Below are 14262 nucleotides of genomic sequence, written 5' to 3' on the forward strand. Positions count from 1 at the left end.
GGATCTACCTGCAGGGAAGTTTAATGAGGATCCATCCTTGTAAGGGAGTAAGACATGCAAAATTGGGTAGAAGGGGGAATTAAACTGTGATGCAGTTATAATAGAGGCCTCAGGCCATCCACTGAAACTGGGGTGGGCCTTCCAAGGTGGTCCATGTTCAGGCAAGTTCACCAGGCCTTTGTGCCCTAACTGTGAGCGAGAGACTCAGCTGTGACACCTCAGCAACCTACACTCCTGGCAGCTAGGGGAACAAGTGGTGTTGTCCTGAAGGGTGGATTTGGGTGGTAACAAGTGTCCACTATATTATTACTACCCGGTGGCCCTCTCCATGGTCCCCTTTAACTCTCAAGACAAACACAGCTTTCTTAGCCCTTCTACCCCTCTCTCACCATCGCCTACCACACACCTCCCTCACAATAGCCTGTGGCCTCTCACTTCTCTGCAGAGATGCATTACCCTCCTCTGAGGAGCCATCAACACAGTTTTCCTACTGTGATGGTGTCTGCACCCACATTTGCACACCGTTCTCCACCCCAGGTTGGAGCCGTCTAGTTCACGTCTGTGTCTTGAGCACGAAGAGGTCCTGGATGGGCTGGGCAGGACTCAGGGATTACAGGGAGTACACCCCCTCCCCCCAAGGAAGCTGCGCCCAGCCCTCCCCACCCCATCCCACATTGCAGATGCACTTTCCTGTTGGGAATAAAAGGCCAGAGACTCAGCTTCCTTCCTTTCCGGGCATTTGGCCTTGGATGGAGGAGGGTGCTCCTGGGCGGGGAGGTGGTACAGAGGCTTCCTTGGGGAGAATTCTGCTACATGCTGAGGTGTGGGCTGGAACCACCCAGGCCTTGTGAGCCAGTGAAGAGAATACCCAGCTCTGCCCTGAAGACTGGGGGAGAGGGCCATCCTCAAGGCCGAGACTATTTTCAAAGGAGAAAGAACTGGATGCCTGGTCAAGCCTGGTGAGTTCTGTACCAAACTGTCCTCTGCAATTCAGAGCAGGAGCTGGGGCTAGCAGAGGTCTGTGCCTACCCTGCCTCACTTGGCGTCTGCAGGGGCAAAACTGAGAAACCCAGTCTCCCCATCATTTCCTGAGGGGGCTGGACAAGAACCCCCTCCTCCTTCTCAGAGGGGCCTAGCCTGAGGCTGCAGCTCACAGGAGCACCCCCACTCCTACCTCATCTCCAGCTCCTCGAGGGACTGCCATGGACTCAGCAACCAAGGATGAAATGCAGCCCTCACTTCCCCCTGGTATGAGCCCTCTGGGTGTGCTAAGGGAGGGATGGTGGCAAGAAAGATGGGAATGGTGGGGTTGGATCCTCCTTGCCAGGGCTGGCCGGAGCTCTATAGGGCAGCAAGAGGAATGGATCGGACTGCCCTAGGGGACAGGCTGAGAAGTAGGAAGGGGAGCAGGTTCGGGCCACTTCCTGCAGGCCCTGCCCAACTGACGAGGCTGCCCAGGCTCTTCCTGCCCAGGGCCTGGGTGGCCAGAGCAAGAGAGGGCGGAGCGGCTGGCCCGAGGAGCAGCACTCAAATGGGCCTCAGGTGTCTTCTACCGGCCAGAGCAGCTGGCCAGACTGGGCCAGTACCGCAGCCGTGAGGTTCAGCGTACCTGTTCACTGGAAGCACGCATCAAGGTGGGCATCAGTCAGGGGAAAGGAGTGCTGGGGACAGGCTGTAGGACTGGCCAGGCCTCACTGGCTGCCTCCCTCCCACAGTCGGTGGTGCAGTCCTACCTGGAGGGCGTGAAGACGGGTGTGTGGCAGCTGGCCCAGGCTTCTGAGGCTGTGCAGGGCGCCCGTGAGGCCCTGGGCCAGGCCCATGGGTTGCTGCAGGGTACGGCAGAGGCCATGCAGACCCTCAGACCGCTGCGGGAGCAGGTGGCGCAGCACAAGCAGCTGCAGGTCCTGTCTCAGCTGCTGCCCCGGCTCTGGGCAGGTGAGTGTGCGGGGGCCCTGGTCCTCAGCCCCCCAACCGTTAGTCAATAAACACCCATCACTGACCGAGGGGCTGGCGCACTAGTGGGAGATTGCATGGAGGGCCACACCAGGGACCTTCCAGAGAGTATTTCAGGCTTCAAATGGCATATGAAGCAGGATACAAATTGGCTCATTTGGGATTCTCAAGTATGAGTTGTATGAATCAGGACTGAGACTCAGCCAAGTGGCTCTGACCACCCTGGTTGCTAACTTATTGAAGTATTAAATAGCCGCTAGCATGGCCCCACGAATTCCACACTGCCTTGCCTCCAGGATCCCTGGCTTCCTCTTGTTCCATCAGCTCAGAAATTTACACCTGGCCTGCCGGGTCTCTAGACCCTTCCCTGGGTCCTTTCAGATTAGTCAGTGCTCTGCTGTACTGGTTGCTGAACACTTTACACCTCACTGCAGCCCTAGGGCCTCAGCACCCACTGCTGTACCCGTCATACAGAGGGGAGGTTTGAGACTCAGGGCAGTTTCCTCTCCTCCCTGCTTAGTGCCAGCCACAGTGGCCCACGCGCGGAGCCTGATTGATGCCAGGCAGCTCTTGGAGGCATATGTGTGCCTTCGGGAGCTGGAGAAGCTGCAAGAGGAGACGTGGGCACCTCTGGGGGGCCTGGAGTTGCCAGTCTTCGAGGGGCTGGGCCCCCTGGCTGAGGCTCTCGGCCAGGCAGTGGAGGCAGCTGCCGGGGCCGCAGGGCAGCTGGCGCGGGAGGACCCAGCCCAGCTGGTGGCTGCCGTGCGTGTGGCGGAAGTGGATGCTGGGTACACAGCCTCCCTGGAGCTGGCCCCCAGGGGCTGGCGGCAGCGCTGTCTGCAGGCATTGCAGGAGGGCCTGGACAGGACCCACTTTGGGACGCCTCTCCTGCCTGAGCCGGGGGCCCTGGCAGGGTGGCTGGAGGCTCTGCGGGTGGCTTTACCAGCCGAGTTGTCTATAGCTGAAGCACTAGTAGCACCCTGCTGCCCACCGTACTACAAGGTGGTCCAGCTGTGGGCCCACACCCTGCACAGTGGACTGCGCCGCTGCCTGCAGCAACTCCTGGGAGGGCCTGAGCTGGGAGCTGCTGATGCCTTCACCCTGCTGCACTGGGTACTGCATGTGTACCTGGGGTCAGTACCCTCGGGGCATCGGGAAGTGGGTGGATCAGAGGCTGGGGGCTCAGAGTGACACTGGGCTGCCCATCTGCAGGCCAGAAATGATGGGGAGCCTAGAGTTGGGGCCTGAGGCTGACGTGTCTCAGCTGGAGCCCCTCCTGACCCCAGAGAACATTGAACAGCTGGAGGCAACATTTGTGGCCCAAATCCAGGTGAGTAGCTGGGGCCCAGGTACAGAGAAGCTCTGCCACCAGCTGTGGGCCTGTATCTGCAGAGTTGCATGTCTACCCGTCTCTAGCAAGATCAGTGCTCTGCTACGTCCTGCCCCCCTTTGCCCCTTCCCCCAGGCAAATGTGACCCAGTGGCTGCAGAAGGCACTGGATGGCGAGGTAGCTGAGTGGAACCGAGAGCAGGAACCTGGCACAGACTCTTCTGGCTTCTACCACTCACCTATGCCGGCCATAGTGCTGCAGGTGCGTGGGAAGAGGCCAGGCAGGTGGGAAGCCCCCAGAGGGAAAGGGGAGGAGAAAAGAACTTGGACTCTGCTGATGACCACCCGTTGCTGCCTGCAGATCCTGGAAGAGAACATTCGCGTGAGCAGCCTGGTCAGCAAGTCACTGCAGCTGCGGGTGCAGGGCATGGCACTCTCGGAACTGGGCACATTCCTGAGGAGGTCTGCCAAGGCACTGACCCACGTCTGGCCCCTAGCCCTGCTCCTGGGGCAGCCCAAGGGGGCTCTGAGTGAATAAGGCACACCAGGGGGAAAGGGCTTCTTCAAAACAGGGTCTTGGGTTTCTTGGAGGTGGGGCTGGAGTACCAGGGACTCAAGCTGTGGGGGCGCCAGGGTGACAGGTACAGGAACTACCTCTGCCCTTTGCAGCTTTAGTGATGCTCTGATCCGATTCTCCCGAGACCACGCCAGGGGGGAAACAATGGCCCCTCGTTACGTGCCCTACCTGCTGGCCACCCTCAACCACCAATCAGCACTCAGGTACCAGAACCCTCCCCCACAGAACCCCTGACTGAACCCCAATTAGGTATGGACCCAGTCCACACTAGGTCATCAGAAATTTTAGACTCACATAGCCCTGAGTGTCCAATCCTAGTTCTACTAATTGCTAACAGTGTGACCTTGGATGAGTTACCTAATCTTTCTGAATCTCATTTTTCTTATCAGTATTATGTGTGGGTAATAATGGTACATTCTGAGAATCATATAACAGGTGTGAAAAACCTATCGGTGCTTGCCTGACAGTACCAATTATTTATTCATTCATTCATTTATCCAACACATACTTACCAAGGCCCTACTCTGTGCCACGTAATGTCTGAGGTTACAGCTGTGAACAAAACAGAAAAAAATCCCCTTCCTCTTGGGTCTTATGTTCTTTGGGGTGGGGGCAGAGAGAACAAACAAGTTAATGATGAGTTTGAATCCCTCCTGGCTGGGATTAAACTCTTCCCTTACCCAAACAGAAACCAAAAGACATGATTTGCTCCAAGTCACATTGCGAACTAGAGGCAGGTCTGGTTGGGCTCCTTCTAGCTGTCTGAGCCCACCACTCCCATCCTCAGTCCAAGCCCCAGATGTACAGAACTGCAGAGAGCCGCCATTCTTGCCCCCTCCCGCCACACACTTGCACCACTAGGTGGCGTCAGAGTGGCTAGACAACCGACGACCGCGAGGGCCTTGGCCTTGGTCCTGAAGCCTTAACTTTTGGTCCGTCCAGCTCCTCCGTGTCGGTCCTGCAGCCCGACGGGGCGGCTTCAGGAGCTTTGGCTCCGGTGGAGACAGCGCTGGACGAGTTGCAGAGGAGGATCTGCCGCCTGGTGTTGGAGGCACTGCTGGCGGAGCTCCAGGTAAGGCTTCAAGTGGGGATTGGGGTGGGGGGAGGAGATACAACATATATGGGTGTGCGTCTCAGCAGGGGGAATCGTTCGGCTAGTTCTGGATCGTTCCTTCAACCCCATTTCTGCCCTCACCCCCAGCCCCTGTTCGCGGCTCTGCCCTCACGCCGGTGGCTGTCGAGCCCAGAGCTGCTGGACAATGTGTGCGAGCGGACGGCGCACGTCTGCCAAGATTTTAGGCGCGTGCGGAATCCTGCGGCCCAGGTGCATTTAAGGGAAAGGCTGGGGAGTAGGGAAGCGCCCATGGGAAAGGCATGCTGAACCCACTGCGCTCTCCGCAGCTGCTCCTGGCGGAGGCGGAACGTACGGTGGTACTGCAGTACCTGCGTGCGCTGATGCAGGGCCGCCTGGTGTGCCGAGGAGCCGACGAGAGGACCCAGGCGGCCGAGCGCCTGCAGCACGACGCGGCCCAGCTTCGGGAACTTTTCCTTGGTTTGGTGAGAATTCATTAGGCGAGCAGATGAGCGGGAGTATCAGTGGTTGGGTGGAGGTCGAGGGCGAACGCAAGACCTACCCTGCGGTGCTCAGGGCCTGGAGGAGAGTGTTCAGTGCGCGCCAGTGCTCCTCGCTCTGCGGGATCTGCTGAACCTCCGCGACCCCGTGCTGCTTGGCCTCGAGGTGGCAGGCCTGCGACAAAAATTTCCAGACGTGAGGTGCGAAGACTGGTTCTGGTGCGGGGAGGGGGCGGAGGGAGGGGAGGATGGATTCGGGAAGAGCGGGGCGGAGCTGACACACACCTCTCTGGTGTCCCCGCAGCGAGGATCACGTCTCTGCCATCTTGGACCTGCGCGGGGACGTGTCGCGGGAGCAGCGCCTGGCCGCACTCAGCTCCTTGCAGGCGGGCCCACAGCCCTCGCCCTCTGTCGGTCGCCGCGCACTCTTCAGCCTCGTCCCAGCACCTGCTCCTGCGCTGTCCTCCTGCCTTCCCTCGGGGCCCTGTTCCTGACGCCGGGCTGCCCTCCGGATACAGTGACGGCCCCCGGACGCCTGAATTGTGTACTGGGGGAAGGGGGATAAAATAAAAGTGCGATGATTAGGGGGTCCACGCTCAGTGAAACGCCTAAGGTATCCTGGCTCCAGTCCTCATATATGAGCTGCACCTCACCTATCCTGACATCAGCCCGGTATGGACTGTGTTCCCAAGTACCCGAGCTTCTGCCGCCATAGGTGGACTTCAGCCCCATCTATCCGCGCCAGGGCAGTGAGCTTGTGTGTCGAGGCCCAGACTCTGAAGGCCGACTAGTACCTGAAGCGCGGAAACCCGCCGGGTCCTCATGGAGGGGGCGGGCTTAAGATAACGCCGCGCCCAGGGGCGTGACTTGGTGGAGGACACCGCCACCTCTGCTCTGCCTGGCCCCACCCACAGCTGTGTTCTCGGGTGCTCGCCGCCGCCGAATTTGACGTGAATAGGCGCGCCTTCGCGTGAGCGTGCGCGCGGCCGAGTGCGTGCGTCACCGGCGGTCAGCTCCCGCGGGCTGGGCGGCTGGCGACTGGTGTTGCGGAGCGGGAACGGCGGTGGTGAGAAGAGGAGCGAACAGGTGGGGGCGCGGTACGCGGACGGAACCCCCCACCCCCGAGAGGCCGCGAAGGCACGCGACACGACCCCTACTCATCTAACCAGGAACCCCCCCTCCATTGTCCTCTGGCTCCGCCCTCCATTGGCCACGCCCCCTGCCCCATCCTCCGCCACTTATTGGCTGCAGGTCACGCCCCTCCTCTAGCTCCCCGTCCCCATTGGCTCCTCTTCCACGTTACCTCTCCGAGAGTTTTTTATTGGCGTAGGCCACACCCTCTCATTTGTCACCAGACTCCGCCTTGTGTCTGGGCTCCTCCCCGGCCATCTTTCATTCATTCCGCATGTAGTGCTGGGTGCTTGGGACATGGGGGTCAAACAGATCCGTCCCTGCCCTGAGGGAGTTAAGGGGGTGGTGTGGGGACACGGATCTAGGCTCCGACAGTGACAGCTTAGGGTGGTAAAGAAGCCGCCTAGACCCTGGGAGCCTCCAAGACGCCAGGAAGGCTTCCCGGAGGAGGTGAGACCTAAACCGAGACCTGAGGAATGGTTAGGAGTTTGCTACAAGGAGACATTGCGAGGGCATTCTTGGCAAAAGAACCTGAGACGTGAAAGAAACAGGCGTATTCTTGGTAATTGCGAAGAGGTAGGTCGAATGAAAGAAGGGGGGGGGATGAAGGGAGGGGCGCAGAGACCAGTGAGGAGTCCAGAAAAGTGTAGTTAGTTGAGAAGAGTGAAGTCTGAGGCCTGAAATCTTTTCAAACAGCTGGTCACTAGGCAGAGGGAAGGGAGGTGGGGGTAGGGGATCAAAACTAGATATGGAAACATAATGCGTGGAAGGAATGATTCCAGTTCTAGAAGGAGAAGTGCTCTTGGGTTCATCCATTTATTGAGCAACTGCTCTGGGTCGGGTACTATTCTGGGATCTGGAGACACAGCTGTGAACATTCGAAAGGAAAAAGCAGATAGCTAATAATGACATATACTGTACTTCAGGTGGTGACCACTGCTTCAGAGACCAATAATGTGGAGAAAGGAAGATTGTGGTGGCGAGGAAAGAGGAGGTTTACTATTTTATATAGAGTGTGTTAGGGAGACTTGTCTAATAACATATTTGTGCAGAAATCTGAGGAAAATGGGAGAGTGAGCCCTGCAGTTATCTGGGGGAAAGCATTCCAGATAGGGGACATGTTCAGTCTGGGATGCCTGTGAAGTACATTCAAGTAAAGATGTTGAATTGAGAACTGGCAACACTAGTCGGAAGTTTATAGAAGTCTGGGCTGATGTACTTAAAATCATGAAAGCAGATGAGATCACCCTGGGAGTAAGCATAAATGGAGAAAAGTAGAGACGTTTTCATAGTTTCCAAGTCCTGAGGCATTACAACGTTAGGAGATCAGGAAGACAGGCATGATGAGCAAGAAAGACCAAGAACTAACAGCCAGTGAGGTAGGGAGAATATGTTTGAGTGTGTTTGAGAAGCCAAGTGGAGAACATGTTCCCAAGATGATTAATTATGTCAAGTGTGCCAAATCAATATGAAGATCATTGGTGACTTTGGTCAGATCAGTTTCAGTGGAAAGTGGGGACAGAAGCCTAACTGGAGTGAAACCTAAGAGGAAAAGAAGGAATCCGACTGCATACAGATGGATGTTGTGCTGCAATAAGGAGCAGCTGGTGGGAGATGCGGTGGGGCTAAAAGAGTGTGGGGTCAAGTGAGGGTTTGGTTTTGTTTTTTTTTTTAGGACAGAAATAACAGCATGTGTTTATGCTGCTGGAAAGAATCCAGTAGAGAGGAAGAGATTGATGGTGTTGGAGAAATGCTGGAATTGTGTCCCTGAGCAGGCAAAGAAGTTCAGATTCTGGAGCCTTCAGTCAGTCTCTGGGGAGAGACTGGATTGTTCTGAGCCCTAGTACAGAGCAAGGGGTGAACGTGCCAATGCCAGCCTTGGATGACCATTAGAAAGAGGCCTCTGATAGGAGACAGACCAAGGATTGGCTTGAACTTGCTGAAGTCTCCCTCTGCTCCCCCAAAAGCCAATTCTAATTCGGATTTAAATAGATGACCCAGAGGGGAGAGAGATCATTCCAGGTGGAGGGACTAACATAAGCAAGGGGCATGCAGGCACTCAACCTGACTGAGGCCAACTGAGCTGGAGGAGGTGGTGGAGCCAGGTGGGAGGGGAGGGCTGAGACTGAGAAAACGCCATAGTTGGAAGGCAGGTAGAAGGTGGTGAGGCCCCCTCAGCCTTCATCCCAGCGACTGGGGCTACACTATACCAGCTCCCAGTCTGGGTGGGTGCTGAACACAGGGATTAAAATCATGAGTAGGGGCTCAGGCCTTGCTCTCAGCAGCTCATAGTCTAAGGGGATTCCAGCACCACCATCTAGGTGAGTGTATAAATTCTGCCTCCTCCCTTCCCCCAGTCCAGCTTCCTTGGGTAAGCCTGCTGGAGGGAATGGACACGGGGATGGGGGTGAGGGGCTGTTACCCAGACCCCTGGTGGCAGGCCCCGAGCCCACTAAGCACCCAGCCAGGGCAGTGTGGAGCACAAGGCCTGTTGGTGCTCGGGCCACACCCACTCATACTGGCCTCCACATGCCCTTCTGTGTCCCCAGAAGTCGACAGTGTGGGGAGTTGGAGTGACCCGGCTGGATGTGACCCCAGGACAGAATGGTGCTGGACTCAGGGGCTCAAGTGTATGAACAGGCACCCCCCAGCCCACCAGCCAGTCCCTCATCCTTGGGCCATAGGCTGAAGCCCTCAGACCGAGATGGGACACTGCTGTACCCCTGGCCTCAGTCCCTGGCCTTGCCCCTGGCTCTGTCAATCCCCTCAGCCCTGCGGCCCCGGCCTGAGCTGCAGCCCTTCTCAGAGCTGCACTTGGGCCCCCGTGGACACATGCGTCGCAGTGAGAGCACCTATACTGTAAATAGTACTGGCCGGCGGGGGGGTGGCACCCAGGGTCGGGGCCCACCTGGACGGGGACGGGACCCAGGCGGGGGCACCCTGCGGTCTGCAGCCTCCCTGCCTCACATTGCTAAGACTCGAAAGGATGCAGGCCGTGGTGCCAGCAAGAGCCCTTGCATGTTGGTGGCCTTGAGGCCAACCAATATGGACCGAGAGCGGGACAAGTTCTTCCAGTCCCACTATACCTACAACCCACAGTTCGAGTACCAGGAGCCCATGCCCACGGCTGTGCTGGAGAAGTACTGTGAAGCTTCTGGACAGTTCATCCATCAGGTCAGTTCAGCCTGCCCACCTCACCCTGGTCCTGATCACCCAAGAGGCCTGGTCTGACCAGCCACCGCAACCCTATGTGCAGGCAGTTGGCATCATTGAGGCTGTCCTGGAGAAGTTTGGTACCTATGAACACTTTGAAGCTGCAACGGGGGGCCAGCTGCTGACCAAGTGCCAGATCTGGTCCATTGTTCGCAAATACATGCAGAAGGAGGGCTGCGTTGGGGAGGTGAGCTAGCCCTGTCTTCGAGGCCCCTCTTCTGTGTGCCCCAAACCAGGCTGCCAGGCCCAGCTTGTGATCCCAGGCAAGCCCCTGTCCCAATAAGGTGGCAGCTGGCTCTGAGCAAAGGTGGTGAAGGGTGTGTGGCCTGCCTGCCCTGTGGCCATCAGTGGGTTCACCTGCACCCTGGTCCCAGGGCTGGTGGCCATGGCTTAGGTTCATTACCACCCGCAGGTTGTGGTGCAGCTGAGTGAAGACCTGCTGTCCCAGGCAGTGATGATGGTGGAGAACAGCCGACCAACGTTGGCCATCAACCTGACTGGAGCCCGCCAGTATTGGTTGGAGGGCATGCTGCGGCACGAGATAGGTCAGGGTGTGGGTAGGTGGGTGGGTGGGTCGGATGAGAGGGGGGCTGGGGCGGGGTGGGGGGCAGCAGGGGGCCCCAGTAACCCCACCCCCTCTCTTTCTTCCCCTTCCTTCCGGAGGACGGGCCCTTTCCCTTCGTGAGCAGCTACCTCCTCCCTCTGGCTCACAGAGGTAGGCCAGAACATGCCTGCCCACTCTGGGCTCACCCTCATCTCTTGCTCCTTTTGGGTATCTTTTCCTCCCTCTACTTCTCTACTTCCTCTCTGATTTCCCTTGACAGTGGGGACAAGGCTGCTGAGGCCCGGACAGGCCAGAGGGAGTACTCTGAGGGTCCCACTAGCCCTGCCAACACGGAGGCCCTCCAGGGTGGGTGGAAGGCCAGATCCTAGGAATGGAATTAGTTGAGGACACAAAGCCGGGTTTTAGGAGGGGATAGGTTGAGCTGAAAAGGGGAGCATGGGACACTAATTATCATTCATTTCTGTCTGTCTCTCCTCCTCAAGAATCCTGTAGCTCTGGGCAAAAGGTGTTTTTCGCTGGGGTCATCAGCATGACTGTCAAATTGATACGGGCATGCAGGATGTGGGGCTGGGGTGGTTTGTGAGTTCCTGCACCTCTCCGAGGGGCGTGCGGGGCAGTGTGAGTTTGGAAGGGTTGTTTGTGTGTGTAGCCCTGGTTGGGTGGGGAGGGATTCTGGTGTGTGGGACTCTCAGCCTTTGGGTGTGAGTTCACCTGAGGAGGGTCTTCCCGCTCCTGGGGTTGGGTGAGTATGTTTTGTGGGCGGGGAGAACTTGCGGGAGAGCCTGAGTTGAGGGGCTGGAGTATGCGAGTCACCATGAGTCACCGTCACTGTCACCGGTTAGAGGTTCTGTAGGAGGTAGCAGTACATGGCCGGCAGGCTGGTCCCCTGGATGACCTACCCAGTGCCTCCTTCCCCTCGCCTTCCCCATAGGCACTCACTACCTGCGGGGCGTGAACAACGCGCGGCAGCCGTGGCACAGCGCCGAGGGCCGGCTGCAGTACGGGCTGCGGCCAGCGAACCCCACGGAGGAGGGCTTGGCCAGCCTGCACAGCGTGCTGTTCCGCAAGCAGCCCTTTCTGTGGCGCGCCGCACTGCTCTACTACACCATCCACCGCGCCTCGCGCATGTCCTTCCGCCAGCTCTTCCAGGACCTGGCGCGCTACGTGCAGGACGCCGACGTGCGCTGGGAGTACTGCGTGCGCGCCAAGCGCGGCCAGACGGACACCTCGCTGCCCGGTGGGCGCCCGCGCCGGGTTGGGGGGGATGCCCTGAATGAGGCCTGGGGGTGTGCGGGATGGGGGGGGGAGTGCCCTGAGCAGGGGGTGGCCTCGGTGGGGGGTGGGGGGGCGGAGGGCCACGGGCTTAGGGGCTCACAGCCCTCCCGTGCCCCACAGGCTGCTTCAGCAAGGATCAGGTGTACCTGGATGGCATCGTGCGCATTCTGCGGCACCGCCAGACCATCGATTTCCCATTGCTGACCTCACTGGGCAAGGTGAGGGGCCAGGCCACAGACCTCTAGAGATCCAGCCAGCTTTCCTCGTCCCGGCAGTGTTCCCTGAGCCTCTGATGGCTGCCTGACTGAGGATTAGGTGCCAGGCTTCTCTGGTGGGGAGACCTGGGTGGAGGTGAACAAAGAAGAAATGACAGCCTGGCAGCCAAAAGTAGGTACTCGACCTAGACTGTGGGTGTATGTGTAGATACCACATCTCAAAGAAGGTGAGCATTCAGGCCTGGGGAGCAGTCAGGAAAGTCTGGGGGAGGAGGCTGGAGAAATGGCCAGGGACCAAATCTCTGGCTCTGGGTATCTGTGCCAGGCTGAGGAAGGTGGACTTTACCTGAAGCAACGGGGTACCTGGAGAGCTTTAGAAAATGTAACTTTTGCTTTAGAAGACTCCCTGTGGCTGTTATATGGGAGGTGGATTGGAGAGAGAGGCCTAGGGAAGGGAGTGCAGGGGGAGGAGGAAACTGCCTTTCCAGTCACTCTGGCGGGATTGATGGCGGTCTGGTCACCGCCATGCAGTGGCCATGCAGCGGGAGGGGCAAGCTGGAGAAAGCTCTTTGGAGAGTGGAATTCCTCTAACCCAGTGGCCACCCTGAGTTGGAGGGTGACATATTCCAGGTCCCTTCCCTCAAGCTGACCTAGAGAACCGTGAGGGGAACCGTGGGGCTGGCAGAAGCTGGCACCCCGGCGTTCAGTGGTGGGTGTGGGGTCTGCGGTCCCTGAGGGAGATCGGGGGAAGGTGTTCAGGAGGCAGCTGGATACCTAGGTTTGGAAGTGAGGGAAGAAGCTAGGTTGGGGTTAGGAGAGCAAACACACCCAGGACTAAGCCTCAGGGTACATAACACTGGGAGTGGATCCAGAGGGAGGCATTCCAGGAGCAGAGGGCCATGAGCCATTGGTGGAGAGCTGGGACCAGCTACCTGAAAGCCATGGCTACCTCTGGCTGCCCCTGAGGCCCAGCTTCCTTCCTGCAGGTGTCTTATGAGGATGTAGACCACCTGCGGCCCCATGGGGTGCTGGACAATACCCGGGTGCCCCACTTCATGCAAGACTTGGCGCGCTACCGGCAGCAGCTGGAGCACATCATGGCCACCAACCGGCTGGATGAGGCAGAGTTGGGCCGCCTGCTGCCTGACTGATGCCGGTTGAGGGCTACAGGCAGAGGCCCTGGACGAGGGCTCCAGATCAGCTCCCAGAACATGAAGCTGACTGTTCTGTGCTTCCATGGCCTGGGTGTTTCTTGGGGAATTGGGAGGGCAGGAGCATCCCAGGAGGTAGGAGTGGCAACATCAGAGGGTTTGTGTCCCTTGCTAGCCTCTCAGGCCCTGGGACCAGCAGTAGCATGCCAAGCAAAATGAGTCTGCCCTCCTACCTCTAGCTCTCTGTTGAGTGGAGGGGAAGCCTGGGGGCAGGAGGGAGGCTGAGCATGATGGGGATGGGGGGTGGTTTGGGAGTAGAAACTTGTTCTTGCATGAGATGGCTTTGGGTGTCTGCATACTCCAGTCTCTCCCTTCCCCCACCTGGCCCCTCGGTGCTCCTTCAGCTTTCACGCTGTCTACCTCTCACTGGGTCCTGGTGGGGATCTCCCTTCTCCTGGGGTGACTGCCTGGGTCTGAGGGCCTGGCTTTCACAGAGACTCAAGGGGCAGGGGTCCTGGCAGTAGAGACCCAGCTGGGCTGGGGTGTGATTTCTAGCATTTTGCCTCTCCCACTGGCCATGTATTTATACCCTATTTATGTGCTCTGCTTCCTGGGGCTGGGAGGTAGCAGCTTCTGACGGTGTGGTGGAGGGAACAGAGCTCCTCTGGAAGGCACGAACTGCTCCTAGCCCCACTCTCATCTCTCTCTCTCTCTCTCTCACACACACACACACACAGTCTTTTAGGCCTTGTGGGTCAACCCCAAGAGCTCACCTGGCCTTGCCCCCAGCCCTCCAGTGGCCTGTGCTGTTCCTGTCTTTGCCCACACCCTCACAGCTGGCCTCTGGCAGATGGTGCCAGAGGCTGGCAGCAGCCACACTTGAGCCTGGGGGGCAAGCCCCTAGCTGTTGTCTCAAGTCCTGAGCCCCCCGGACCAAGAAGGTGTAGAGGTGGTGGTTGCTTCCGGTTTCACCTCAGACTCCGCTGTGTGATGCTGACCCATTCCCACTCTCACCCTTGCCCTTGGTTTTCCCATCTATAAAATTCAGAAATGCAACTGGAAAGTCCTTATTCGTTTAGTCAGTGACTATGTGTAGAGCACCTTCTGTGTGCCAGTTACTGGTCAGAACACCCTCACTGAGTTCCCGGTCCAGAGAGAAACCAGACAATTAAAACAATTATACGCAAGTGTATGGGCTCTGTCTACCCAAGATCCCTTCCTCTTCCTCTCTCCTAATCTCACTTCCCAAGGCTGTGAGCTCTAGCCTGCCCTAAGTGGAAA

At 58.1% G+C, this 14262-nt stretch overlaps 2 protein-coding genes and 1 long non-coding RNA gene across 16 annotated transcripts; 2 read left to right on the forward strand and 1 right to left on the reverse strand.

Annotated features, from left to right (window-relative positions):
• The first annotated feature begins 759 nt into the window (after positions 1-759).
• Positions 760-5951, forward strand: EXOC3L1 (exocyst complex component 3 like 1). Of its 6 annotated transcripts, XM_027618925.2 has the most exons (14): positions 760-959; positions 1186-1248; positions 1459-1634; positions 1716-1935; positions 2474-3086; positions 3166-3283; positions 3419-3544; positions 3644-3744; positions 3952-4062; positions 4802-4931; positions 5061-5183; positions 5261-5416; positions 5508-5632; positions 5736-5951. In XM_027618925.2, the coding sequence occupies exons 2-14, from the start codon at positions 1203-1205 to the stop codon at positions 5923-5925; spliced, it is 2235 nt and encodes a 744-aa protein (XP_027474726.1). In that variant the 5' UTR covers positions 760-959; positions 1186-1202; the 3' UTR covers positions 5926-5951. The 6 variants fall into 6 exon arrangements, with proteins under 6 accessions (XP_027474726.1, XP_027474724.1, XP_027474727.1 ...); XM_027618923.2 differs by having other exon boundaries at positions 1127-1248; positions 1543-1634; positions 3419-3744; XM_027618926.2 differs by having other exon boundaries at positions 1127-1248; positions 1566-1634; positions 3419-3744.
• Positions 1132-6222, reverse strand: LOC113936056. The gene is made up of 7 exons (XR_003524187.1): positions 6085-6222; positions 5717-5978; positions 5494-5606; positions 5303-5407; positions 4372-4937; positions 3522-3646; positions 1132-1733 (listed from the first exon to the last, which is right to left on the reverse strand). It is a non-coding gene; the product is annotated as an uncharacterized LOC113936056 (long non-coding RNA).
• On the forward strand, positions 6170-14158 carry KIAA0895L (KIAA0895 like). 9 transcript variants are annotated; one of them, XM_027618937.1, is made up of 8 exons: positions 6507-6517; positions 9112-9192; positions 9662-9736; positions 9819-9962; positions 10188-10320; positions 11272-11577; positions 11736-11833; positions 12817-13065. In XM_027618937.1, exons 3-8 carry the CDS (start codon positions 9680-9682, stop codon positions 12979-12981), a joined length of 903 nt encoding a protein of 300 aa, XP_027474738.1. In that variant the 5' UTR covers positions 6507-6517; positions 9112-9192; positions 9662-9679; the 3' UTR covers positions 12982-13065. The 9 variants fall into 9 exon arrangements, with proteins under 9 accessions (XP_027474734.1, XP_027474739.1, XP_027474738.1 ...); XM_027618930.2 differs by lacking the exon at positions 6507-6517 and adding exons at positions 6784-7138; positions 8238-8366 and having other exon boundaries at positions 9112-9736; XM_027618935.2 differs by lacking the exon at positions 6507-6517 and adding an exon at positions 6784-7138 and having other exon boundaries at positions 9112-9421.
• Positions 14159-14262: the final 104 nt, after the last annotated feature.

This window comes from Zalophus californianus, chromosome 17 (genome assembly GCF_009762305.2).
Source record: "Zalophus californianus isolate mZalCal1 chromosome 17, mZalCal1.pri.v2, whole genome shotgun sequence".
NCBI classification, from domain to species: Eukaryota; Metazoa; Chordata; class Mammalia; order Carnivora; family Otariidae; genus Zalophus; species Zalophus californianus.

Bases quoted from the DNA above. Each gene is read 5' to 3' on its own strand.
- EXOC3L1 (XM_027618922.2), top strand. From the start codon at position 1,203: ATGGACTCAGCAACCAAGGATGAAATGCAGCCCTCACTTCCCCCTG. The intron at 4,063-4,801 runs GTACCAGAACCC...TGGTCCGTCCAG, and splicing joins AACCACCAATCAGCACTCAG to CTCCTCCGTGTCGGTCCTGC. The intron at 5,184-5,260 runs GTGCATTTAAGG...CGCTCTCCGCAG, and splicing joins TGCGGAATCCTGCGGCCCAG to CTGCTCCTGGCGGAGGCGGA.
- KIAA0895L (XM_027618933.2), top strand. From the start codon at position 9,167: ATGGTGCTGGACTCAGGGGCTCAAGTGTATGAACAGGCACCCCCCAGC. The intron at 9,963-10,187 runs GTGAGCTAGCCC...TACCACCCGCAG, and splicing joins AGGAGGGCTGCGTTGGGGAG to GTTGTGGTGCAGCTGAGTGA. The intron at 10,321-11,271 runs GTCAGGGTGTGG...CCTTCCCCATAG, and splicing joins CATGCTGCGGCACGAGATAG to GCACTCACTACCTGCGGGGC.